This window comes from Hyaena hyaena, unplaced genomic scaffold (assembly GCF_003009895.1).
Source record: "Hyaena hyaena isolate Hyena2069 unplaced genomic scaffold, ASM300989v1 scaffold_82, whole genome shotgun sequence".
NCBI lineage: Eukaryota > Metazoa > Chordata > Mammalia > Carnivora > Hyaenidae > Hyaena > Hyaena hyaena.
This window is the reverse complement of record NW_024080713.1, coordinates 1,147,885-1,175,603: the sequence shown is the minus strand read 5'-3', so window position 1 is coordinate 1,175,603 and position 27,719 is coordinate 1,147,885. Positions and strand designations below refer to the sequence as shown.

Here is a 27,719-nt window from a genome sequence, read left to right as displayed (position 1 = left end):
AATTTCTGAGAGAGAGACAGCGTGAGCAGGGGAGGGTCAGAGAGAGAGGGAGATACAGAATCCGAAGCAGGCTCCAGGCTCTGAGCTAGCTGTCAGCACAGAGCCTGACACGGGGCTCGAACCCACAAAGTGTGAGATCATGACCTGAACCGAAGTCAGACACTTAACTGACTGAGTCACCCAGGCGCCCCAGTACTTTATTATTTTTGATGCTATTGTGAATGGGATCGTTGTATTTATTTCTTTTTCAGATACTTTATTGTTAGTGTATAAAAACACAACAGATTTTCATGTATTAATTTTGTATCCTGTAACTTTACTGAATTCATTTATTTTAACAGGTTTTTTTTGTGTGTGGAGTCTTTAGGGTTTTCTATGTATAATATCATGTCATCTGTAATAGTGATAAATTTTACTTCTTCCTTTCTGATTTGGATGCCTTTTATTTCTTTTTCTTGCCTGATTGCACTGGCTAGGACTTTCAGTACTGTGTTGAATGGGACTAGTGAGAGTAGGCAATCTTGTTTCTGAGCCTACAGTAAAAACTTTCAACCTTTTACCCCTGAGTATGGTAGCTGTGAGTTTGTCATATATGGCCTGTAGTATGTTGAGGTATGTTCCTTCTACACTTGATTTGTTGAGAGTTTTTATCATTAATGGATTTTGAATTTTGTCAAATACTTTACCTGTATCTTTTGAGATGGTCATGTGATTTTTATCTTTCATTTGTTGATGTGATATATGACACTTAGTGATTTGCATATGTTGAACGATCCTGTATCTCCAGGGATGAATTCCATTTGATCATGGTGCATGATTTTTTTATACTGTTAATTTATTTTTGATAGAGAGACAGACAGAGCAAGCATGAAAGGGGCAGAGAGAGAGGGGGACGGACACAGAATCTGAAGCAGATTCCAGGCCATGAGCTTCAGCACAGAGCCTGATGCGGGGCTTGAACTCATGAAACATAAGATAATGACCTGAGCCAAATTCGGTCTCTTAACTGACTGAGCCACCCAGGTGTCCTGGTGCATGATCTTTTTAATGTGCTGTTCTATTTGGTTTGCTAGAAATATATTTTGTTGAGAATTTTTGCATCTAATTCATTAGAGATAGTGGCCTTTAGCTTGCTTGCTTGCTTGCTTGCTTTCTTTCTTTCTTTCTTTTTGTAGTATCCTTATTGGATCAGGGTAATATTTAATATTGGTCTCATAAAATGAATTTGGGAATGTTCCCTTCTCTTTATTGTTTTGGAAAATTTTGAGAAGGATTAGCATTAATACTTCAAATGTTTGGTAGAATTCGTCAGTGAAACCATCTGGTCCTGGCCTTTTTTTGTTGGGAAGTTTTTGATTACTGATTTGATCTTCTCAGTCCTTACTGTTCTGTTCACATTTTCTATTTCTTCATGATTCAGTCTCAGTAGGTCATGTGTGTTTATCCATTCTAAACAAATTTACACAATTTGCTGGTATATAATTATTCATGATATTCTCTTATGATCCTTTGTATTTCTGTTATCTGTTGCAGTGTCTCTTTTATTTATAACTTTCATTTGGGTCCTCTGTTTTCTTTGTTAGTCTAGTCTAAGATTTGTCAGTTTTATCTTTTTAGAGCCCATTCTTAATTTTTCCTATTCCCTATTTTATTTATTTATGTTCTAAACTTTATTATTTTCTCCCTTCTGCTAACCTTGGGCTTATGTCTGTCTGTCCTTCCCTCCCTCCGTCCCTCCCTCCCTTCTTCCTTCCTTTTCTTCCTTCCTTCCTTTCTCCTAGTTCCTAGAGGTGTAAAGTTAATTTTTTTATTTGAGATCTTTCTTTTTTCTTGAAGTCTGCATTTATAGCTATAAACTTCCCTCTTAAACTGCCTTTGCTGTATCCCATAAGTTTTGGCATGTTGGGTTTCTTTCATTTGTCTCAAGATATTTTTTAAATTCCCCTTTTGATTTCATCTTTGGTCTATTGGCGTTTTCAGGAATGTGCTGTTTAATTTCCCTGTATTTGTGAAATTTCCAGCTTTTCTCCTATTATTGATTAGTTTCATACCATTGTGGTCAGAATAGATACTTGATATCATTTCTGTCTTCTTGAATTTGTTGAGACTTGTTTTGTGGCCCAACATATGGTGTATCCCAGAATATGTTCCATGTGTGCTTGAGAAGAATGCATATTCAATTCTATTGATATTGGATGCAATGTTCTGTAAATGTCTGTTAGGTTCCTTTAGTCTATAGTGTTGCTCAGATATGCTGTTTCCTTACTGATTCTCTGTCTGGATGATCCGTCCATCACCAATAGTGGGATGTTAAAGAATTCATTAGATTTATCATCCTGAGAGGAGTGGCTCAAGTGGGGGTGATTTTGCTGCCCCTCCCTTCTGCCCTGTAGGGTACATTTGACAATGTCTGGTGCCATTTTTGTTTGTCACGAGTAGTGGGGAAGGGTATGGCTATTGGTACTGGCATCTAGTGAGTGGAGGACCATCCTGCAGTACTTGGGAAAGCCCCCCCATTGAACCGAAATGGCAGTCGGGCCAAGATTGAGAAACCTTGCACTGAAAAAAAGAGAAAATGCTGGTAAGATTCAAGATGAGATTGGATAGAACCAGTAATAGTTTCTGAGAACCAGGGACATACCTAACGATTACGATTCATGTTTGGAGGACATTAGTGCTCTCCTGTGATGTGCCCGGGGCTAGCTGGTAGCAGTTCTCGACTCCCAGACTTGGCAAGTTGTGTTCTCTGTCTCCAACTTGCCCTGTGTCTCAGAGAAGACTTTGAGCAAGACGAAGCACATTTGTTCTTCCGTACAGAGTAACTTTCATCCTAACCATCCATCTTCCCATCAAGAGAGCATCGTGGGGATTCTGGGAGCCAGGATGGTATAACGGACTCAGTTTGAGGATTGGAATGAATCCTGAATAACAGAGTCAAGATTGAGTGCCCTGAGAAAGGCCATCTGGAAACACGAGCTTCGAAAATGCTAACGGTTTCTGTTGTCTTTCAGATGGTAAACGTGTCAAGGCTGGAAGGAGAGGACAATCCTGTGCAGCTCATCTACTTCGTGGAGGATCAAGATGGAGAAAGGCTCAGTGCAGTCAAGTCTTCAGATCTGATTAACAAGATAGATATCCAGAGAGCAGCCATTATCTTGGGTTACCGAATTCAAGGTGCTGTTGCCCAACGTAAGTGCATGAGGCACAGACCCTAAGTAGTGTCAGTGCTGTGCTGCGGTCAAAAGCCAGTCTTTTTTTCTGACAGTGAAATCTGAATTTAAAGCATTCTTATGTGCACAGAAATTTGTGTCTTAAGCCCTTATTACGGGACACTCGTATAAGATGTCAGTTGTTAAAATTCACTTGACAATTCCTTCTTTATTTAGTTGATTCAGGCTTCACTGCTGTTTTTCTTACCTGGCATTTTGTAACCCCAGTGTTCGAGTGGGTTCTCCTAGCTTTAGTGAATTGTAACATTCCCCCCCCCCTTCCTGTACTATGTCTCTTTTAGAAATTTTGTCTTATGTAAAGTAACTTGCTTTCTCTGTACTTATTCCAAAATCTTGTCTGTCTTATTTAGAACGTTGGTGGGGACAGTTAGTCACACAGGAAGCTGGGAGGTACCCTCTGCATTTATTGGCTTCCTTCTGAGTTTTTTAATACAAAGAAGTCCTTGATCCTTACCCTTTGCAGTGCTGTTTCTCTCTCTCCCCGTCCTCACAGTACTTCACAATTTAGAAAGAGGTATTTTGATATTTCTGTATTATTGTTGGAAGATACTTGGCTCCTGCCCCCTGGCAGCGATTGCTCTCAGTGCCTTATTTTTCAACTCCCAGATTTTGGGTATTTAAAATGAAGGAGAAGGAAGGGCGTGGAAGAGTGTATTTCTCTAAATGTTCCCTTATGAATCAGGCTGCTATTTTAATGTGGCTGTTTTTGCATTATGAGCCAGAGAGCAATCCTTGGAGGAACTCGGTGATATTTGCTCCCAAGAGTAAGGGGATAAGTAAGTGTTTAGAAGTAATGGAGCATCAGAAAATATTGAAAGGGTCTTTAGAGAGAACACAGAGGAGGCAAAGACATTTTTGCGAAGTGACAGCTTCAGAGTTGTGATTTATCATGGAAGATTCTTTGTGAAATCTGTACTTGTCCCTGGAAACTAAGCAGGATGGGGACTCCCGGGCACGCTTCATAGATGATGATGGAGAGAGTTTTAAGCAAATAGCTGGTGGTGGTTTGTGTTCGTGTATTTAGGATATGGTTGCATATTCGTGTGTTCTGTTTCAGAGCAGTGAGAAAAAAAGTTAACAAAGCTCTTACTATATTTCTTCATTTGGATATTTTATATTTTATTTTATGAAAAAGAATTTTAAGTTTATCCATCCTGAGAGAGAAAAAGAGAGAGAGAGAGAGGCAGAGAGAATCCCAAGAAGGCTCTGCGCTCACAGCATTCCAGCTAAGCACTTCACCGTTGAAAAAAGGTGAATTGCGATAGGGCACGGGTACCTTTCCCGCCACTTCCATTGCTCTCTGCAACTCTCTTTCCTCAGTTTCTTGCCACAATCCACAGAGTAAGGATCTTGGGATTGGAAGCCTCAGCCACCATCAGGCTGAGCCCCACGGCATCCGTAGACTGTGGTATCAGGGCCTCATTTGATGAACCCATGCCTCCACCAGGGTGTTACTGGGTGAGAAGAGGATCTACTTGTCCCACCTCCTCGGTTTGACTCTGTCCCTCCTTCCGTATGGTCAGTTGTTTTCATGCAAAATGAGACAGATATAGGCTATATTCAGGCCAGATTTAAAAATAGGATTAACACGTAGTCGTCTTTTTATTTCCCGCCTAGTCTGTGCTTTCTGACTTGTGCTGTCTGTGTAGTGCATGTGCTGTAGAGGGCTCGCTGCCTTACCTTGTCACTCTCCCAGGGCCTAAGCCCGCGCTGAAGCCGGCACCAGAAATGTTTTCGTTGTTACATCTTTGAGCAGAAACATTTTGATCCCACAGCACATGTTAACCATTATAGGATATGAAAAGAGCGTAAAACTTAGCCCCTGCCCATGGAGACTGAAATGTATTTGAAGAGACAAGACCTAGAGCCATGACCATATTAATGAGTGGAGGAGTGCCTTGTATCAAGATGACACGTTTATGTAATAAAATGCATTTTAAAATTAGTGAGTTACTGTTTGCAGGGTCAAGGTAACCAGAATAAAATAAGTTCGAAAGGGAGGAAACTAGTATCGTCATGGAGAGGTTTTTATGAAATGATCACCACGGATGAGAAGGTTGGACAGAGGGGAGGAGGACATTTGGGTTTGGGGCACCTGGTGGGTGTAACCTGAGCTTAAGGAGGAGCTGATCCCTTTGAGAGGATGGGTGCAGAATGAAGTCGTCAAGGGCCCTGGATCAGGAGGCAAGGTTAGGGAAAGACATGAGTTAGGTTAGGTGAAGGACATGAGGCACAGGGGTTGAAGCATACTCCTCCAAGGTCACGTAAGATGGGAGGCTGTGACAATGGTGGGGGTGGTCAGGAGGATGGGGAGTGGCAGATTTTGGATCAGTACGTAGGAGTTCATGTAGCTTAAACATTGGCATCTGGTACCTCAAATCTTGTTTTAGTGGTTTAGAGGGAGAGAGGTGAGGAAATGAAGGCAGTGCTCATAGATTACTTGTACGTGTTTCAGATTTTTAGTATGGAAGTATTCCTGCAGTGAGATTATGGTGGAGCTGGTAGAACATACTGGAAGTCAGGAGACCCAGAATGAACCTAGCTCTGCCATCGGATGAGCCGTGTTCCTTTAGACACGTCACCTGTGTCAACGTAGTCCCTAATGCATTGAGGATGTAACAGTCTATGTTGTGTTTGTTTACTGACTCATGTTTCTAGCCATCAGGAGGTCACAGCCTCCAACTACTTGTCTTGACCTGAAATGACAGACTTTACAGGTTTCTCATAGAAGAAGGCATGGTCTCTACACAGAAGGGCCGTCCAGTAAACGACTGTAGAAGAATTAGTGAGTGACCTGTCTTCTTCGTCTGCAGCCTTGGACAGAGTGAAGAGGCCGTCCCCAGAGTCCCAGAGCAGCAACCTGTGGGTCATTGTCGGTGTGGTCATTCCAGTGCTCGTGGTGATGGTGATCGTCATCATCCTCTACTGGAAACTCTGCCGCACGGACAAGTTGGACTTCCAGCCTGACACGGTGGCCAACATCCAGCAGCGTCAGAAGGTAAGGGGCGTAACTGCCCAGCGGTCACACAGACCGTCTTACAGGCTGCGGTAGGCTGAGTGCAGGCTCTTGATACTGAAAGACAGGAGAAAGAGTATCGTAGCCAATGAGATTTATCTGAGGCATAATTATTGCTAATTGAAAACTGAAAGACAGGAGAGCTCGGACCTAGTAGGGACATTTTTTGGCTTTGACGGTGGTATCCCTTTGCCTCATATTTGCTTCCTGGAACCCCGATTCTTCTGAGTATTAAATATGTGCCAAGAAGATGAAGTTGTATCAAGGGTTAGGAATGTTATAAGCTCCCAAGTCTACTGTGATTTTATTTATGAGATGATTAGTTCGAAGATCACATCCATTTTTGTATGAATTCTGATCCATTTTATCCAGTAACCCTGGATCGTCTCAGAGAACTGGAGCCAAGGGAGGTTTTCTCAGATCTGTAGGTCTATTTCGTCCATACAACAGCTCCACTAGACAATTCCTTTATTTCCCATCCACCACATTGGAAGGCCACTATCCACCTTGATCAAGATCTCGTAATCATTAAAAAATGATACTACATGCCTTAAACGTTTTAAATATACAAGTGGGTCCGTATTTGCCAATCTTTCGATGTACTCAGAGTCTTTTTTTCTTTTATATTTTATTTTTTGGATTGTTGGTTTACTGAGAAGATTCTGTGTGGGTTTTCTTGTAGGAAACAACACCTCTAATGCATGGCTGCTGTTTCCAGGTCAGGGTTCTTTAGAGAAGAGCAAGCAACCTGAGTGCAGAATTCTCTAGATTTTTTTTTTTTTTTGCAATACCCACCCCAAGTCTGCCATCTTTTATTTATTTATTTTTATTTTTTATTTTATTTTTTTAAAATGCTTTATTTATTTCTAGGAGAGAGAGAAAGAGACAGTGTGAGCAGGGGAGGGTCAGAGAGAGAGGGAGACACAGAATCTGAAACAGGCTCCAGGCTCTGAGCTGGCAGTCAGCACAGAGCCCGACGCAGGGCTCGAACCCACAAACCGCAAGATCATGACCTAAGCAAAAGTCGGACGCTTAACCGACTAAGCCACTCAGGCGCCCCAAGTCTGCCATCTTTTAGAGTTAATTCACCTACACCTAGTTTAACAGCAGTGTTTTTAAAACATCTTTTTCATGCCATTCCAAAGCACTCAATTTAGTTTTTATAATAATAGCAGTTCTCACGTTTATGTGTGAATGGTTTCTGCAGTGTTTGTCACATACCAGTTTCAGAGCAAAGACATTGACTCTTAGTAAGTAAGTGTCTAGTTTTGGTTGATCTTTTTTGAGCAAAAACATGCCAACTACCCAAGAAGAAGTCAATAGCTGCATGCAAAGCACACCATGCCAATTAGCCGTTACCAAGGAAATGGAAAATGGTAGTCCCTCTACTGTGTTTACAAATGTCTACCCTCTGTGGGTCTCATACATTTAGAGGACTCATTTGACTCTAGAAATTTGATTAAAAAAAGCAAGCAAGAGGTAGAAAAAGAAGAAATAAAGGGTTGCTTGTTGACCTTTTAAATTTATTCTGTCTGGGTATAAGAAACACTACGCATTACAAACCCATACCTGCCGAAAGAAAAAAGAAGTATTTTCTTCTTATGAATGAACTAAAAAATGCAGAGTCATGACTAAGTTGCAAGCTTTTGATTATCAAATGTATTGGAAGCGTTTGATACACTAAGGTTATATTCATCACCTGTCTTCATTTATTATTTACATAGCACGCTAAGGTTGTTTTGTTGTTAGGCGAGGTAGTGGCATGGAAAAAGTACTTGATGTGCTAAGTCGTTCATAGCGTGAATGTTATTGTACTAAGATCAACAATAAGTTTGGGACTGTTTTTGTTCTGGTGAAAGAGTATTGTTACAGAGAGACCCAGTATAGATGGTTGTGTATTCAGGTCTTTCACGTTCCGTGTTGCCTCACGTCAACACTCCCCATGAAAGCCCATCCATCATCTGTTCCTTCATTCACCTGTCAGAGGACAGCATCCCTTGAGTTCAAAACAGGATATTCTCCAAGTTTTCTCCTCTTCCTCCTTTTACTTCCGAAATATTTTCGTGCCCCAGATGTTACTGTAAATCAAATGGACAGGGTTTCAAATAGAACCTCCAGCCCTTGGGGTTGCCCTTCCCAGCATGTTTGTAGGAAGGTCTTCTGCATGGAGGAGACCCTGGGGAAGTGTCTTCTGACGCTGGATGGCGGGGGGGGGGGGGGGCGGGGGGGGGGGGGGGATGCCCCGTGACAATCCCGAAGCGTGGTCTTTGTTTTGCTGGCACAGGAACCTGCCATATAGGTCTTGTCACCTGTTTATAATAGGAAAAGAGTGATCTGCGTTTAGTTTAGAAACAGGTATCTCTACTTTACAACCACCTCCTTTAGGATTTGCGTGGCAGTAGTGAGGGGCGTTAGCGTCCCTGTGACTTCAAGAGTTCTTTTTCCTTCTGGTGCTCACCCTGCCCCCTGAGGCTGCTGCACTGCTACTCCCCCAGATCCTTGAGCAAATCTCAGAGCTGCAAACATCTGGAAACAATAAACGTGCTGACCAAAAACCCACACCCACTATGCCTTATAACGAGCAGGAAACCTCTTCAGATAGTCTGGGAGTAGATTCGTTTTGACATCTGATAAGAGGGAGAGGCCATTCTGTCACATTTGGAGACAGGGTCCTCTTTTATTTCCATTAATTAAAAAAACCTAACCCACATCTTTCTTTTATCTGTAGTCTCTTTAATCTGTAGCCCAAAGCCATCACTTTTTACTGGTGTCAGGAAAACCGCAGCTCAGACCCACACCCCCCTGTTGCGGTTCTGTTTAAAGATGTGAATGGCATTGGCAAGGTGCCGCTGATGCCACGGAAGCTTGCCCTTCTGATGGGGGGTAGTCCACGCTCCATTCCTGACCGGTGGCTGCTGCGTGCAGCCCGACGGAGCTGCTTCAGTCACTGCCAACCCATTCACCAAACACCAAGCAGCTCTGAGCCAAGCAGGGCCAGGCCGGGTCACAGGCCCAGATGACATGCAATCCCTACCTTCGAGACCCTTGTCCTCCGGGAAGGGGCGCTGGTGGGGCTGAAGCTCAGAGGTTGAGGAGATGAAGCCAGATGAAGGGGGCTCAGGTTCAGGGAATGGTCTGTCTGTCAGGAATGTTGGAGCAAAGGTTTATGGAAGGGCACAGCAAAAATGGAGGGAGCAGTAGGGAAGAGCCAGGTGGGGAGGGGTTGTAGGAGAGATCAGAAGTTGGCAGTGGTGCTGGAGGTAGTGGGGGCCACTGAGGATTTTCAGCAGGGAGAGCAGCTTGGACATGTTCATGCCTGGAATGAGCACGTTGGAAGGCTGTGCGGACAGGTGATGGAATTGAGAAGCTCCATGGGTGTTTCTTCCGACTCAGCCAATTCCTCTCACCCCCGAGGTTGCTCTTTGATTCTCTGCAAGGGCCCTGTAGCACCTAATGCGTGGGGAGTTCAATTCCCCCCTCGCCGTCACTTGGCTGCGCCTCGCCGTGGCCTGGGGGGCGGGGGAATCTTGGAGTTCTGTTCTTCTACTTCCAAGACCACAGGGGGACGAGAGGCCTCAGGGCTGCAGCAGAGACGGACGGCAGTCAGGTCGCCTTGTCTTCGCCTCTTGAATGGGATCAGCATGGCGACCGTGGTGACTTTTCACAGGTCGCATCCGCCAGATAAGAAATGCATGGACAGTGCTGCTGTCTGCGAGACTGCAGACTTCTATTCGGGCACGTTTGGGGTGTGCTCCGTGGTTTCTATTGTCCTCTTTAACTCCTTCCCAGGGGCTCCGGCTAACCGGAGAGCTGGGGTTCGCTCCGTCTTGTTCCACCCGGCTGTAGTATATTTATGGCTCTGGTGTTTTAAAATTCATCAGCCATCTCTCCTGTTCTTTGGCTGACCTGCTTTACCAGCCCGCTCTGACTTGTCGGTGACATATTCCAGTGGGGCACGGACAATGAGGCCTGTCCCCTCTGTGACATATTAACGGGAGATGGAACAAAAGAGAGCCGTCTTTTCGCAGAAATTAAGGGTCCTAAGAGAAATATTGAAGGCCCTAGTTAATTGTGGCTCTTCTTTTATAAAATACTGATTGAAGCTTATCCTGCGTGGGGAAGCCGGAGACACAATACAGCCAGACTTCACTCGAGATTTTTTTCTTTTAAAGAAATGGAAAAACTAGAAAAAGCATTCTGGAAACTAGGGATGAAAGAAAAGGAGCTAATTCCACAAGTGGGCAAGGTTTCCTCTAATTTCTTCCTTCTGTGTGTTCTGAGATAGCTTTTGTTTTGTGCAGAAGCACAGATGGGTTGCCAGATTTCTATTGTTGTCGAAGGTAGTGACTCAACCCCGCCTGTGAGTAGTGCAAGATCTAATGGATGTATTTGAAGATGTTGGTGGGAATCAACAGTTAGCCAGCAGGGCTTTTCCTTGCTTCTCCACAAGACCCAGTAAGTTTGGGAATCCACCTGACTTTTTAAAATTCATTTAGCTGGAGCGCCTGTGTGGCTCATTTGGTTAAGCGTTCGGTTCAGGTCATGATCTCACGGTTCATGGGTTCGAGCCCCGCATCGACCTTTGTGCTGACAGCTCAAAGCCTGGAGCCTGCTTCAGATTCTGTCTCCCTTTCTGCCCCAAGCCTGCCCCACCCCCTGCCCTCTGATGCTCTGTTTCTCTCTGTCTCAGTAAAAAAAAAAAACATAAAATTCATATAATAAATAATTCCTAATTCATAAAATATCAAATTTTTATGGAGGGTCTACTCTGCCCTATAGGCCTGTTGCTGAATTATAAAATTTCGTATCTGACTTTATAGTTTTACCTGATGCCTGAGAACACTTAGCAATTCCTGTTAACTGACGTTTCATCAGCCAGTGGCAATAGCAATGCTGTCGGTCACACCTGTATGGTACTGGGACGTTTATGAAGCATTTTGACATATATGTGTGCTTGTTTCTTGCATGAATCCTGATGCTCAGGGTAGGGGAACTTGGGGTACACAGACTGTACCACAGAGGCAGTGCTGTCTTTGTTTTTTCCTTTATTCACTTTGGGACCTTTACTTAGAGGAGGCAGCCTGCGGCTCCTCCTTCACTTATTCTAAAGCAGACCATCTACCTTGCAAACGTGATTGTTTCCTGGCCTTTGGAGGCATTTCTTTTCTTACTGGGAAGTATACAAAAGAAGATTTTACCAAGATTCACTAAATGGTGTTGAAGGTGTTGACTCAGTGACCCTTGATTATATCTGTGATTCTTCCATTTAGAGGCAGCTTGTTTATGGAGCTAACATGAGGTGTGACTGGGGTAGAGGCCCCTGTGTGGGTGACAGGTGTGCCTCTCTTCTGTAAAGCAAGAGAAGGACTCTTATGACAGGCGATGGGAAAGGGGGAATGAGTGTGATGCCCAGGACACAGGCACACTCTCAGGAAAATCACTGGTAGCAAAGAGCATATCCGGAGGTTGTTCATCTGGAATTTGATGGTCTTAAAGTAGCTGCATGCCCCTAGGAAACTGTATACCCCCAGGGATTTGGGGAGCCCTGCTGAAGACCACAGTCTTATGGATGAGAACATAAACTTACCCTGAGTGGTTGGAGGGAAGGGAGTGACCCTAGAGAGACAGGTTTGGGTCCATATTTGTGAAAACAGTCCTTCTGAGCCAGGGACCGTGTGCCACTCACGAACGGCTCCTGTCTGTGGTGAAGTAGCCTGCTCTGGTCACACGGCATCATTCATTTAGAAAACAGCCACACCGGGTCTTTGCCTTTTGTTTCCAAGCAACGGCTTTGTAAACTACGTTTGTAGTAAGTTTTGTCCCCCTCTGCTGGCGTAAGTCATTATTGCAGACTACTTCCTTTCTAAACAGGGACCGTAGACTTGTAGCGCTAAAAAGACCTTAAAGATCACAGATCTAAGCCTTTGGTATTGTCAGTCATTTGTCATGAAGTTAGCACCAATATGACAAAACCTTTTTCCTTCTACACATAGCACATTGTCTAAAATAACTCCTGGGGTCAGTTTGGCCTTTGTCTTTGACCCAGGGACTCTCTTAAAGATGTGGAATACAGTCTTGCCAAGGGCTTTGGTGTGTATGCGGCCTTCCTGCCAAGGACGCCCTTGGGGCAATTATCAAAATGCAGTTTGGTTTCCTATAGTCTGCAAGTTCCAGCTAATGACACGTAATACCTTCCCTTGGCCCCCTTCACTTTTAATGTCACCACAAAGGGTGCCTCACCTTTATTGCCCACATCTCTATATACTTTTGAGTGCTTTTCCTGTGTTGGCGCAAGCCTGGAAGCTGAGGCATGGACAGGTCACAGCAGGTTCATGGGGCGTGGGTTGTGGGTTTGGTGTTGGCACCACGTGTGTACGGTAGAGCTTCTGCATCCACCATCTGCATCCACCAGGGCGAGAGCTGGGCTTCTTCAAAGACCTCTTTCTCCTTCCTCTTTGTGCCTGCATGACTTTTTTCGGCCACTTTCTAGAAATTCTCTATCCCCTTCTATTATATTGAACTTCGCAAATTCTTTTATTTCTTTGAAAGTCACCTATTTTTTTCCCTTGCCTCTTCCTCCCTTGAGCCCCAACCTATTAAATGTTACCTAGCATTTTATCCACAGACTCTGTTTTCATCTTTAAAAAAATCTCAGGTCCCCTACATGTCATCTTCTATACAGATGCTCTCAAAGTCCTGTCTCCAGCCTGAAATTCCCCCACGCTATTGTCCTCCACGCCCAGCGACACCCAGCTACTCTCCTTTGGAGCGTTTCCTGCTATCTCAACCGAAAGCATGTCTAAAGTGAAACTTGCCCTTTTATCTCCTCAGGTTACCATTCTTTCATGACAAATGTGCCTTCCGCTGTTCAGGTTGCCTGCTTACAAGCCATTCAGGTTATCACCAGCTGCTTTCCCTCCTTTGCCTCTTGTGTCTATATTTGGCTTCCAGACCCTTCTGCCTCATCTCTAGAACTGTACATTCCTTCCCGTTTTCATTGCTAGGATTTTGGGCTCAGGCTTTCGTCATTTCTTGCATGGGTAGTGTTGGCCCTTTTACTGGCCCCTTTGTGTCCTGTCTGCTTGGATTTTAGAAATCTGCCTCTTTAGAAATATTTAATGGTTTTCTGCTCTAGAAACTGGCATTCGGTGTTGGCCAGCCTTCTCTCTCTTCCCACATTCTGACCCTTCTAGGGCAGCTGATATGCTCTCTTCCCAGCGCCCAAGTGTTCTCTGGTCCTTGACACAATCTAAAGCACTCTGTGTGTAGCTGCCCCTTAGCATCTCCAAGTTCTGCCTCTCCTGCGGATCTTACCCGTGTCACTGTTCCCGTCACACCCACTGCATAGCACGTGATTGTGCTACTGTGATGGCGGGTCAGGTATTGTCTTGCGATGTCTTTTGTATTATGGTCTAGTTATTTGATCCCATAATCTTCTTTTATCTTTCACAAATATGTCTTTTCACAAACTCTAGGTGTAAATGGCCCTGTGCACACAGTTGACGTTTTAGAGATGCTTGTTCGGTTAGAATGGTAAGATGGCAAGCACGATCTTGGGTCAGAAGCTGGCGCTTATAATCTTGCCAGTCCTCACAATCCCGATTGACTATCTCGCTTGTGTGTGTGTGTGTGTGTGTGTGTGTGTGTGTGTGTGTGTGTTTTAGTTGCAGATCCCTAGCGTGAAGGGCTTTGATTTTGCTAAGCAGCATCTGGGTCAGCACAATAAAGACGACGTACTGATTATTCATGAGCCAGCACCACTGCCGGGACCTGTCAAGGACCACACCACGCCCTCTGAAAACGGAGATGTGCCCAGCCCCAAGGCGAAGATCCCTTCCAAGAACGTCCGTCACCGGGGAAGGTTCTTATTGCACTTTCTGTATTATTCTCTGTCACAGAGCATGTTTCCGTTTTCTGTTTGTCAGTTTCCAGTATCAGAAGGGCTGATGGTGAGTATTCCCTGGGTCTGCAACCCCAGGACACTGGCGCCAGCTTGCCCAAAGTCAATGAACCCGAGGGCTCTTGACCCACTCCATGGACTGCCACAGGAGGCCAGGTACTTAAGTGTTTAGTGTTATGAATCACTGCCTCTCATGGCGTGGTGGTCCCCTTGAGACTTGATGAGGTATTGACTAGCTCAAGTGTGTATATTCTAGGGTGATCATTCTAGGCCTTCTGGACATGAGGTCAGCAGTCATGGAAAAAACGTGCATGACACATAATACACAGCCAATACTGGTTTTGCCCTTGACAGTATGCCAGAGGCTGGCTATGACCTGGTGGCTTTGTCTGCAGGTGACTTTCATCACGTCCTTCTTTCTTAGCCTGTCTCTTCGCCAGCCGTCTGTGTTATTCACTCTCGTTAGCATGTTTCTGTGGACTCAGCACCACCTCCCTGCCCAGCTCCCATTCCTAGTGTATTTCCATTCCTTCTATCAAAGCAAAGCACACGGAGGATTGCCTTGTTAGGACACCACCTGGAAGTCCCCCTTTTACCCTCTGATCCTGTGAGAAGGGCTGGAACTTGGTCAAAGATCAGAATCAGGTTTTATGCAGTTGACTTTAGAACTCAGCATAGTCACGCCATGGTATGGAGGCCTCTCATTATCAGCCTTCCTTTGAGCTTTGAACTCCAAATCTTGATCTCCTGCTGGGGGCGGAGTGGGGGGGGGAATGTGTGATCATACCAACAACTTGAAACGATGTCACAATTTCTGACTTATCAGAAAACCTACCCCCAGGGTTCTGGCCTAGTTTTAAGAATTTAATGGATGTTACAACGTGATCTCTACAAAAGAAAACGAATTATATAGAGAGATGTTATTTGCTTCATTATCTTGCAGGCTAAGAATAAAACAAATCATTAGAGATCATAAAAAATGTTAGTATAATTTTGCCAAGGTTTTTTTTCTCCCCTCCCTTGGTAGTCTCATCCTAAACATTAGTCACAACAATTCAGTGGTCTGCATGGTTAAGGTAGTATTTTAGCATCCATTAGGGACAGATAGAGAAGGGCTACTAACTGGTTCAGGATTTTCATTAGCCTGATGCGGCCTGGGTTCTCTGACATCCTTGCTCTTTATATATAGACTCAAATCTCACGAGTCATTGTTGCTTTGGTGTTATAATCCCAAAGTTGTGAGGTTCTTTGGGGCGTCTTCAGGACCACCCTGGGTTCCTAGGAATTTTGCAGTCTCCGTTGACCGGGAACCAGGCCATAACCCCAGATCTTCTGATACAGGCTAGGCCGGACTCAGACGGCCAGTTCTGGACCCTGGTAGCTGAGGGACTGTCCTCCGGTCTGGCACTTAGTTTCCTGGCATCTGTTGCCGTGCAGCCCAATGAACCATCTAAGCCATGTAATACTGTCTTCAAGAGGGGACTGTGTGCTATCAGTGTGTTCCGTGCAGAAGATTTTTGGAGCGGTCTCATTTCTGTCTGTTTTGCCTAGGAGGCTGCCTTCTACATCTAAATTAATGTAACCGTCCCCTCCCTTTCTTTCTTTTTCCTAATGCTTGCGTTTGTTTTGTGTCTATAGAGTTTCTCCATCGGATGCTGACTCTACTGTAAGTGAGGAGTCCAGTGAGAGGGATGCAGGAGACCAGACTCCAGGAACGGTGAACGATGGCCAGTCCCACAGAGCCCCACAGAGCGGTCAGTGTTACTTCCCGGTCTCCACGTTAGCTGTAGTAATGAGGGGATTCCAGTAAGATAAGGTTTTACGCTACTTCAAATGCTAAACGTTAAAAAAAAAAAAAATCACCATTGGAATATTCGTCATCCATATGGTGAGTTTCTCAGCATTGCCTGTCACTGTCTGATGTGGAACTGGTGTCTGGATTGAGGTGGGAGACTATGCTAGAAGGTAGGGATTCACTCAAGTATGTTTGGAAGTTCACAGCCATCTTCCACGCTAGTGGAGAGTCTTAATGGTTTTCCGCCCTGAAGAACAAGGAGGAATCAAACTAAAACCAGACTCTCAAAATCTACTGATCTTCTTAGGATCCAATTCCAGTATTTCCCAGCTGTCACTGCCAGAAAGTCTTTTATTTTTCTTGGGTCCAAATGCACCATATTTGGTCCTGTCCCTAGATCATTCTTATCTACAGGCCGTTCAGTGCGATCAAATGGTGTATCAGATTTGAATCCGAAGTTTGTGGTTTTTTTAGACCAGGTGTGAAATGAACTTCGTATGCATCCCAAAGGGCATTAACGTGGAGCCCATGTTCTGTGATAAAACGGAGCCCACAGCTCTAACTGGTCTTAGGGGCATTTTTTGGTGGAATGGCAAGGTAGCTTGGTTTTAGTTTGATAGATTCTGTGAAATAAATGTGCTAGTACAGCTGTTGTATTTGCTATAATTTTATTTATATTTCAGGGCTGTTTTAGTAATGCAAAGAAAATCGGGATACCTCAGGATATTATTTTTAATCGTAATTTTTATACATAAACATTTGTCATCACACATTTCTTGTTTCAAAATGTGGTACAGAGTGAACCATATTCTATAAATGAACAGATTCTAGATGAAAGCCGGAAGGCCTGATCTGTCACTGTCACGCTGGTGACCTTGTAAGTCTCTTAGTCTTTGGGGCTTCTGTGGGACTAAGCTAGCTCATTTTTGAGATTCCTTCCAGCTCTTTTTTGATGTTAAAGAAAACCCCCTTAGAATAAGGGAAGAGTTTTTTCCTTTGGATCCAGTTTCGCAGAATCGTAAAAGTTATTTAGCACCATGGAAACAGGTGCCCTGTTTCAGACAGACAGGACTAAAATCTAATTTTGATTCTGGGAAGGAAACATTTGAGAGGGAGAAAAAAAAGAAGAACCAGTTCTGGAGTTTCTCAGTCTCTGTCAATTGCTTATCTGAGAAAATCTCGCTTTTAGTTCCTGCAGTTTAACTCCTTACTGACAGTATTAAACCCAGTATCTTCTGCATGGCTAACAAAAGTCAAATATCACTACCAACACATATTCAAAATCCAGGTAGTAAGCTTGTCAGGTGTGGGACTGAGTTGTCCTCAGAAGGAGGCAAGTACACTAGATGTTCTTGTGCGTTCTAGAAGCTAAGATGCCACCTTTACAATTTGAAGAGGCACCACAGTCTGTACATTATTTTCATGTTTTAGGAAGATGATTTTCTCACTACAAATATCAATTCACTTGGAAGATCTTGTTTACTTCTTTAAAGCTGCCGTGAAGACATTTTATTGCTTGCATAGAACTTAAATACCCTATAGAAAAGATTGTGAGTTTTTAAAAAAACTTATTTTAAAATTTATATCCAAGTTAGTTAGCATATAGTGCAATAATGATTTCAGGAGTAGATTCCTTAATGCCCTGTACCCATTTAGCCCATCCCCCCCTCCCACAATCCCTCTAGCAACCCTCTGTTTGTTCTCTATATTTAAGAGAGAACTCTATATTTGTGTTTTGCCCCCTCCCTGTTTTTATATTATTTTTGCTTCCCTTCCCTTATGTTCATCTGTTTTATCTTAAATTCCTCATATGAGTGAAAGTCATATGATATTAGTCTTTCTTGACTAATTTCGCTTAGCCTAATACCCTCTAGTTCCATCCACGTAGTTGCAAATGGCAAGATTTCATTCTTTTCGATTGCCGAGCAATACTCCATTGTATATATACCACATCTTCTTTATCCACTCAGCTGTTGATGGACATTTGGGCTCTTTCCACACTTTGGCTGTTGTCAGTAATGCTGTTCTAAACATTGGGGTGCATGTGCCCCTTTGAAACAGCACACCTGTGTCCCTTGGATAAATACCTAGTAGTGCAATTGCTGGGTCATAGGATAGTTCTATTTTTAATTTTTTGAGGAACCACCATACTGTTTTCTAGAGGGGCTATACCAGTTTGCATTCCCAAGGACTGTGAGCTTTTATCATAGCTTTTGAATTATACTGTGATTCAGGTAAAAGTCCTTCTTTTGTGATAAGTCATAGTTGCTGGAGAACCACTTGGGTCCCTCCTCCATGTTGCCCTGGAACCAGTGTTCCCTCTCAACATAGCAGGTATCCCAGCCTCTGGGTCCCTTCTGACTCCTTGGCAAGACTTTTGATGGATGTCACAAGTCATCTGACGTCTTCAGGACCCACATTGCAATGATGGCTGAGAAAAGAGCATCATTGGTTTTGGTCTGTTAGAGGTTGTGCTTTAGTCCCTGCCCAGCTGACTATCTTTGGAGGGCGGCTAGACCATGATGCATTTATATGACCATCCATGGACCCTTAGGAGGTTACTTAGTCATCACTGTGTTCACAGTTACCGCATTTTTAGTGTAAGTCACATAGTTACCACAGGTTCCCTTTAGCAGAGCTGTGAAGGGAGAGATGAGATAGAGAGATGATGCACCTTCCTCATGCGAAGGCAACGGCATTCAGGCTGCTACTGTGCCACCATTGTGGTGTCCTTGCTTAATGTCGCGTCCCCCCTCCTCTGTCATTGGGCATCCACTTAGTAGGTAAGGACTGCAAAACACATGTGTGCAAGGACGTGATTTTTAAGCAGTCAGCACTTCGTTCATGAGAATTCCACAAGTTCTGAATTGTGGAATGGACTTCTAGAAGTCTCCATTGGAGCTAAGCTGACATCTACTTCGGTGCGTGCTACGGAGTTTGCAGGGCAACTGTTTGGACTGCCTATCACATCAGAGTTTGTGAAGGAATTGTGGAGCACTCATTCATGAAATGACTGAGGTCACAGATTAGAATTCTTTTCATGAAAGCAGATTCCCAGATGCCTCTATAGGGTGAAATTTTATAAACTTGGTTGAGGCGACTGGTTAGTTAGTCCTCCATTCAGCACATCTGTGCTTAGTGACTGTGGCGGGTGAGGTGCTAGAACAGGAAGAAGACGAAGAGAAATGTGATCCCTGCCTCCCACGGGCAGGCGGGCCACGGGCCTCAGTGATAGTGTACTTTGTATTCACCTACAGATGATGAAATTAATACTTTAAATGTGTTTCAAGGTTTCAGCATTTCACCACTTCGTATTGTTCTTTCCCTGTCATTCTGCTTTGTTTCCATTATCCTGTTCTCTAATTTCTATCATTACAACCTTTTTTTGTTTTTTATTGAATAGAAACGGGTTTTAATCCAAAGTCTCCTATTACCTTAAGGCAGATTCTCACAGATTAATCTCTGTGTATCCAGTTGTACTTCCCATTGGTCATTATTGTCCAGGTAGTTTTTTGTTTAAATTGTGCGCTATATAGCCAACATAACAGTAACCTAGTTACAGGGCACCCAGGCGGCTCTGTTTTTTAAGCATCCAGCTTCGGTTCAGGTCATGATCTCGCAGTTCATGAGTTTGAGCCCCACATTGAGCTTAACGCTGATGGTGTGGAGCCTCCTTGGGGTTCTCTCTGTTTCCCTCTATCTCTTTATGGCTCCCCCAAATACGTAAATAAACTTAAAAAAATATTCCAGTCATAGATAGATACACATACATGTATTGTCTGGTTGCAGTTGGTGAATTGTGCCAAGCCATGACCCTGTTCCGGGCCCCAGCTTGGAGGTACCCAGGCAAAAAGCCAGCCTGGAAGTCGGGGGCGGGGATGGTGTTCTTCCCTTGTCATCTGTGTGCCTTGGTCTGTTCACCCTTCTGGAGGAAAGCGTCTCATCTTTTAAGTGTCAGTAGCTTAAAGGGCTCCCCTTTGTGACATTTGCTGTTGCTGTCTAAGTGTGGGTTAGCAAGGCTAGCCTGTCTGGTGAAGCTAATTACCCCCTTTTAGGCTTTGTGCCTGCAATTTGAGTAGCTGCCACCGGATGAATGGTGGTGCCTGGCTGTGCTTGTGTTGCACAAATGGGCTCCCCCCGGGCCCAGGGCAGGGAAAGAAAGACTGAGAAGAGCCTGAATCCAGATAACGATGCTTCTTTGCTAAGAGAGGCGCCATTTACTCACAGTCCTAGAAATCATTTCTAATCATGTGGGATAGAATTCTAATTGAGAGGAAATACTAAGACGCGCACACCACTGATGTGCATGCATTCCTTATGTAAAATATCCACGACTACTTCTTACCATTCTGCTCTGTTCTGTTTTGTTCTACATCAAGGAGAAACCTCTGTATTTTTCACTTGTGCTTGAGCTTTCCAACCTCTGGCTTTTGTTTAAAAACACATTGTTCATGCTCTTGCTCCTTCTTGTGACCTCTTGGTCATGTACTGTAGAGCAGCGTCCACAGTGATCAGAGGACAACTGTGGCTTAGCAGAGGGAGTGTGTCCAAGTATCTCTGTCAAGCTCTTTCCATCTCTTCAGCCCTTCTGCATCTCTCGCTTCCTCGTTGCCTTTTCAAAAATAAAGTTTATTGGGATTATTTCTACTACAAAAGTTGAACACATTAGAGAAAATCCTCACTAGAGAAAATGGAAGAAATTGGAGAAAATCACCCATTCTACTAAGATCCAGTCTCTATTTTCTTTTTAAAATCTTTTTTAATGTTTATTCATTTTTGAGAGACAAGAGACAGAGTGTGAGTGAGGGAGGGCCAGAGAGAGTGAGACACAGAATCCGAAACAGGCTCTGAGCTGTCGGCACAGAGCCCGACATGGGGCTCGAACCTATGACCTGTGAGATCGTGACCAAGCTGAAGTTGGACGCTTAACCTGCTGAGCCACCCAGGAGCCCCTCTTTTTTGACGTTCTGGTTACTTTTTTTTTTTAATGTTTTATTACTTATTTTTCAGAGTGAGAGAGACAGAGCACAAGCAGAGGAGGGGCAGAGAGAGAGGGAGACACAGAATCTGAAGCAGGCTCCAGCCTCTGAGCTGTTAGCACAGAGCCTAACGCGGGGCTTGAACTTGTGAAGAGTGAGATCGTGACCTGACCCGATGTTGGCCTCTCAACTGACTGAGCCACCCAGGCTCTGGTTACTTTTCTAAAAAGTTCAATGTAGTAAGATATGCATGCCATGCAGTATCCCCTTTTGGCCATTTTTAAGGATACTACTCCTTTTTTTTTTTTTTTAAAGCAGGAACAAATTCCCTGTAGGCAGCAGCTTTTTCTTCTCATGGCTCTTCAACTTAGCGTTCTTTGTGTGTCAGGACTGAAAGACCAGATGTGTTCTTTTTTTTCTTTAGCCATGAAGATTCTTTTTTATCATTTATTTTTATTTTTTAAATTTACATCTAAGTTAGTTAGCATATAGTGTAATAATATTTTCAGCTGTAGATTCCACTGATTCATCCCCTACACATAACACCCAGTGCTCATCCCAGCAAGTGTCCTCCTTAATGTCCGTTACCCATTTAGCCCATTCCCCACCCACAGCCCCTCCAGCAACCCTCAGTTCTCTGTATTTAAGAGTCTCTTGTGTTTTGTCCCCTTTCCTGTTCTTATATTCTTTTCGCTTCCCTTCCCTATGTTCATCTGTTTTGTTTCTTAAATTCCTCACATGAATGAAGTCATATATTTGCCTTTCCTGACTAATTTTGCTTAGCATAAGACCTGTAGTTCCATCCACATAGTTGCAGATGGCAAGATTTTATTCTTTTTTGTTTTTGTTTATGGATTTATTTTGATAGAGACAGAGCGAGCGAGTCAGGGAGGGGCAGAGAGAGAGAATCTGAAGCAGGTTCCACACTGTCAGCCCAGATCCCGATGTGGGGCTTGAACTCACGAACTGTGAGGTCATGACCTGAGCCAAAACCAAGAGTCAGACGCGAAATCAACTGAGCCACCCAGGAGCCCCAAGATTTCATTCTTTTTGGTTGCCGAGCAATACTCTATTGGATATATATACCTCATCTTCTTTATCTGTTTATCTGTCAATGGACATTTAGGCTCTTTCCATACTTTGGCTCTTGTCTATAGCGCTGCTATAAACATTGGAGTGCATGTGCCCCATCAAAATAGCACACCTGTATCCCTTGGATAAATACCTAGTAGTGCAATTGCTGGGTCATAGGGTAGTTCTGTTTTTAATTTTTTGAGGAACCTCCATACTGTTTTCCAGAGGGGCCGCACCAGTTTGCCTTCCCACCAGCAGTGCAAGAGATCCTTGTTCTACACATCTTCGCCAACATCTGTTGTTGCCTGAGTTTTTTTTTTTTTAATTTTTTGATGTTTATTTATTTTTGAAAGAGAGAGAGCATGAGCAGGTGAGAGGCAGAGAGAGAGGGAGACACAGAATCCAAAGCGGGCTCTGAGCTGATAGCACAGAGCCCAGTGTGGGGCTCGAACTCACTAAATGGAGATCATGACCTGACCCAAAGTCAGATGCTTAACCCACTGAGCCACCCAGGTATGCCACCTGAGTTGTTAATGTTAGCCATTCTGATGGGTGTGAGGTGGTATCTCGTTGTCGTTTTGGTTTGTATTTCCCTGATGAAGAATGATGTTGAGCAGCTTCTCATGTGTCTGTTACCCATCTGAATGCCTTCTTTGAAGAAGTGTATATTCATATCTTTTGCCCATTTCTTCACTGGAATATTTGTTTTTTGGGTGTTGAGTTTGATAAGTTCTTTATAGATTTTGGATATTAACCCTTTATCTAATATGTCATTTGCAAATGTCTTCTCCCATTCTGTTGGTTGCCTTTTAGTTTTGCTGATTGTTTCCTTCACTATGCAGAAGCTTTTTATTTTGATGAGGTTCCAATAGTTCATTTTTATTTTTGTTTCCCTTGCCTCTGGAGATGTGTTGCGTAAGAAGTTCCTGTGGCCAAGGTCAAAGAGGTTTTTGCCTTTTTTCCCTCTAGGATTTTGATAGCTTCCTCTCTTACGCTTATATCTTTCATCCATTTTGAGTTTACTTTTCTGTATGGTGTAAGAAAGTGGTCCAGGTTCATTTTTCTGCATGTCGCTGTCTGGTTTTTCCAGCACCATTTGCTGAAGAGATTGGTCTTTATTCCATTGGGTACTGTTTCCTGCTTTGTCAAAGAGTAGTTGGACTACGTTGGTGGGCCCATTTCTGGGTTCTCTATTCTGTTGTAGTAATCTGAGTATCTGTTTTTGTGCCGGTACCATACTGTCTTGATGGTTACAGCTTTGTAATACGTCTTGACGTCCGGGATTGTGATGCCTCCAGCTCTGGTTTCATTTTCAGGATTGCTTTGGCTATTTGGGGTCTTTTCTGGTTCTGTACAAATTTTAGGATTGTTTGTTCTAGCTCTGTGAAGAATGCTGGCATTATTTTGATAGGGATTGCATTGAATATGTAGATTGCTTTGTATTCTTCCAATCCAGGAGTATGGAATGTTTTTCCTTTTTTTTTTTTTTTTTGTCTTTAATTTCTTTCATAAGCTTTCTGTAGTTTTCCAGGTGTGTTCATTGTTACCCAGCACATGCCTGCATGTCCACAGTCCCCTATTCTCTTGTTTTTCCATCAGTATAATTGTCCTGGTGGCTACATTTCGGTCACTCCTACTGATAACGGAAGTTCAGAGCTGCTTTCAGTGCTTCTCTACAAGTTCTGCAAGCTGCTTAGTGACTAAGCAGCTCCTGGCCTTTCTCTTTCCTTCCTGAAGACTTTGAAACGCCTTTAGACAAAACAGGGCAATTTTTGACACCCTGCAGCGTCACGATTGGTTATCATTTGGTGTTTCTCTGGGATGGCTTTATTTATGCATTTGCTTTTCCTTCTGCTCCAGGGCCACCGCCACCCAGTTCCGGGAACGAGCAGCACTCGTCGGCCTCCATCTTTGAGCACGTGGATAGGCTCTCCCGGTCCTCGGAGGCCAGTCGGCGGGTTCCCAGTAAGATCCAGCTGATCGCCATGCAGCCGATCCCAGCACCTCCCATTCAGCACCCCGTACTGGCCGACCGGGTGGCAGAAACCAACAAAATTAACAAAGAGGTATTTCCTCGTATTGAAAAGTACATTTATGAAAAAAAAATACACATTCTTATTTGGTCAGTGCGTAAAAACAAGTGAAAAGTGCAGTGTTGAAGGGTTACTAAAGGTCAGAGCTGCTGAGAAGTATCCTTAATTTTAAGTTTTATACTCTTTTTTTTTTTCTTTAGATCAGATACTGTTCAAGGCCACTGGCACACTGGCAGTTACGCAGAGACTAAACATAGCACACATGAGACTGCTGTCTTTCACAGGCCCTGTTTTGGCCCTTGGCTGGTGTTGGGGAACTTTAGTTCAGCAAGGCTCCTGCCTTCCCGGCACAGAGTGGCTCACTGTGCCCAGACGGTTTTTGCAAACAATATGACTTACCCAGTTTTTCCTTCTGGGACTCTGGGATTTTGGTATATGCTGGGCAGAGGGGCAGAGGGTGCCTGTTGGACCGGCCCCCAGAACAGGTCCTGGGCATTGCAGCTCTGATGGGCGTCCCTGGTGGACACTTCACGTGTTGTCACCACTTGTTGCTGGAGGAATTAAGCACGTTTTGTGTGACTCCCCTGGAAAAGGCCTCTTAGAAGCTTGTGCCTCATTTCCTCCAGACTTCACCCTGCGTGCCCTTTGCTTATTTTAATTTTCATCCTTTTGCTGTATTAAATGGGACTAAACGCTAAGTCCTATCGGTTTTCCTTTTTTTAAAAAAATTTTTTATTCAAAAAAATTTTTTTTAATGTTTATTTTTAAGAGAGAGAGCACAAGCAGGGGAGGGGCAGAGAGGGAAGGAGGACACAGAAACCGAGGCAAGCTCCAGGCTCTGAGCTGTCAGCACAGAGCCCTACACGGGGCTCGAACTCACAAGCTGTGAGATCACAACCTGAGCCCCAAAGTCGGGTGCTTAACTGACTGAGCCACCCAGGCGCCCCAGTTCTTTTGGTTTTCCTAATGAACCTCTGAACCTGGAGTGATCCCTGATCCACTCTGATCCCAAGGATCTAGGAATGCCTAGTAAAATCCTATTCCAGTGAACCTTGAAAGAGTGAGTTAGTAAGACTTGGGGAACCAGAAGGCCAGGCCAAGTCATTGTTAACTTGAACTTGAAAGCTTTGACCTGGGCTGGGCCATTTAGGACTGCAGATAGGCAGCTTCATGCCTGTCCAATTCCTGCCTCTAAGAAATACCTGCTATAGTCGTGAGTTCTGCCAGGGTGAAGTAATAAGAAATTGGTACAGTGGAAACCCCCTGGCCACTTCAAAGGGGATCCTTAAAGTAGATCATCTTACGGAAGTCCTATCCAGAGGCCTTAGAGTTTTCCCTCTCTACCCCTCATTGGCTTCTTGCTAAGAATGTGACAAGAACGTGTGCCGGGGTTTGGGATGGTTGTGTTGTCTCTTCTCACCACTGCTGGGGAGTCCTGGCCCCGCCCAGCCCCAGTCCTAACCTAGACCTGGCTGCACGGGTGGGCCGGTTGTGTATTCATATGTCTCTGTACCTGCCACGGGTAAATCCTCCCTAAGGTGGATTTCCAATCTGGTGGAAAGAAAGACGGGAGTGTGCTCACCACACTGTGACCTCGCAACTTGTTAGCACACATCTCCTTTATTTTTCTTGTACTCTCATTTTAAAATGTAGTATTTGATGCATACGTAGGCCAGAGGACCCAGCCTGTGGTTGGTGGCAGGTTCTCCGCCCCCCTGTGGGAGCGCCTGTCTCTCTCACACCCTTTGGGGCCTGGGACGCCTGTCTGGGGAAAAGGAAGGCCACAGAAAGGCCTTCCCCAGGATGCTCTCCCGCGTGAGTGCCAGCACGTTCGGGAACATTCTATGGGTCTCATTTCTCTGCCCTCGGCCGCTCAGATCCAGACGGCGCTGCGGCACAAGTCGGAGATCGAGCACCATCGGAACAAGATCCGGCTCCGCGCCAAGCGCCGCGGCCACTACGATTTCCCGGTGGTGGACGACCTGTCCTCGGGCGACACGCGCGAGCGCCACCGCGTGTACCGCAGGGCGCAGATGCAGATCGACAAGATCCTGGACCCCACGGCCAGCGTGCCCTCGGTGTTCATAGAGCCCAGGAAGAGGTGGGCGTCCGCAGAGGGGGACCCTCAAGGGTTGCCCTGTGGAGGCGCCCACGCCTTGCGCCTGCTGGGCCTCCTCACATTCTCCCCCTGCCCCTCCAGGGGCCTCAGAACCGCGCCCCTGGGTTTATTCTGCCTCCCGGATTTCAGCTAGTTGGACATGGCAGTCACCCCCTCTCGGATGCCTCTGCCCTAGTCTCCCTCACCAGGGAGGCTCCCTCCCCTCCCATCCCACCCTCACCCCCAATACCTTCACGTCCTTCACCTGGGCACCCATCCGCAGAAGGTGCAGGTGCACTTCTTTCCCAGGGCTGCCTCCCGCGTCTTGGTGCCTTGGTCTTCACCCCTGCCCCGAAGGCACATGTGTGTGCTGTAATCACTGCTCTCATTTGTGTTTTGCTGTGCTCAACACCTGTAATGGTTTTGGTTTCCTGTAACAGGACGGGCCCTGCCTCCCCGTTCTGGCTGCTTTCCACCATCCAGCGGTGTAGACAGAACTGTTCCTCCCTTTGATGTGCCTGCTGTTGCCCATCAACTATTCATGTGCTTCGCATTTCTGGTTCTCCCCCTCTCCCCACACCCCCACAGCCCCTCCCTGCAGATTCTACTTGCTCCTCAACACCTAGTTCAGGTGCCATATAGCCACCATGATATCGGTAGCTCACACTGACCTTGCCCCTTTCTGAAAGTCAGAAGAAAGCCATGGTTACATATGACCTTATTTTACTCTCTGTTGCACGTGTTTCATACGCTCAGGTAGACTGGCTTCCTCATAGCAGAGACTGTGTCTTACATATTGTTTATATCCTGCGGGGTGTTAACCGCAGTGGCCAGCATATCCCAGGTGCTCAGAAGATACTTAGTGTTTGTTTAGTGGATAAGCTACTGGCAGGAAGGATTATGTCCTGTGAAGATAACCTCCTTTTCCCGCCCCCGGCAGCTCCAGGATCAAACGATCTCCTAAACCGCGCCGCAAACACCAGGTCAACGGCTGTCCCGGAGACGCTGAGAAGGACCGACTCATCACCACAGACAGTGATGGCACGTACAAAAGGCCCCCCGGTGTCCACAACTCGGCCTATATTGGTTGCCCAGTACGTAAGGCTGACTCTTCGCTTCCGGAGCCAGGGTGGGGTGGCTCTTAGGAGAGTGAACACTGGTGGCTGCTGCCCTGGTGGTGTTGCTGCCGACGCCTGACACTCCAGGGCCAGCTGGGCCGGAGGCATGTGGAGTGAGGGAGCTGGCAGCCTGCTCCTTTGAGAGGAGACGGGAGTCACAGAGCCCAGCAGGCCGCGAACTGCGCCCTCTGGAAACGGAACCCCGCGTGTGTCCTTTCTGTGCGCGAGCCCCGCTCTCTTATATGCTTCAGGATGGAGACTCCTTGAGGTTAACTGGAAAACAGTTTCTTTTTTCCTTCCCCTTGTCAGAAGAGTTGTTTGGGTTTCTTGGTAATAGGAGGGGCATTTAGGGTTTTGTCTCTCCCTTCTGTTCCTAGAGTGCAGGAAGACATTTTATTGTGTGTGTGTGTGTGTGTGTGTGTGTGTGTGTGTGTGTGTGTAGTTTTAATGGAAGAAAGAGCTTAATGGAACTTAAG

At 45.0% G+C, this 27,719-nt stretch overlaps 1 protein-coding gene across 1 annotated transcript in view; it reads left to right on the top strand.

Annotated features, from left to right (window-relative positions):
- Positions 1-27,719, top strand: part of KIAA1549 (KIAA1549 ortholog) — a 93,446-nt gene that overhangs the window by 20,913 nt on the left and 44,814 nt on the right. Inside the window, exons 8-14 of the mRNA XM_039234022.1 lie at positions 3,012-3,189; positions 6,044-6,228; positions 13,911-14,107; positions 15,785-15,900; positions 23,855-24,060; positions 25,905-26,128; positions 27,066-27,219. Coding sequence (XP_039089953.1) covers positions 3,012-3,189; positions 6,044-6,228; positions 13,911-14,107; positions 15,785-15,900; positions 23,855-24,060; positions 25,905-26,128; positions 27,066-27,219 — 1,260 coding nt within the window. The remainder of the gene's footprint in view (positions 1-3,011; positions 3,190-6,043; positions 6,229-13,910; positions 14,108-15,784; positions 15,901-23,854; positions 24,061-25,904; positions 26,129-27,065; positions 27,220-27,719) is intronic.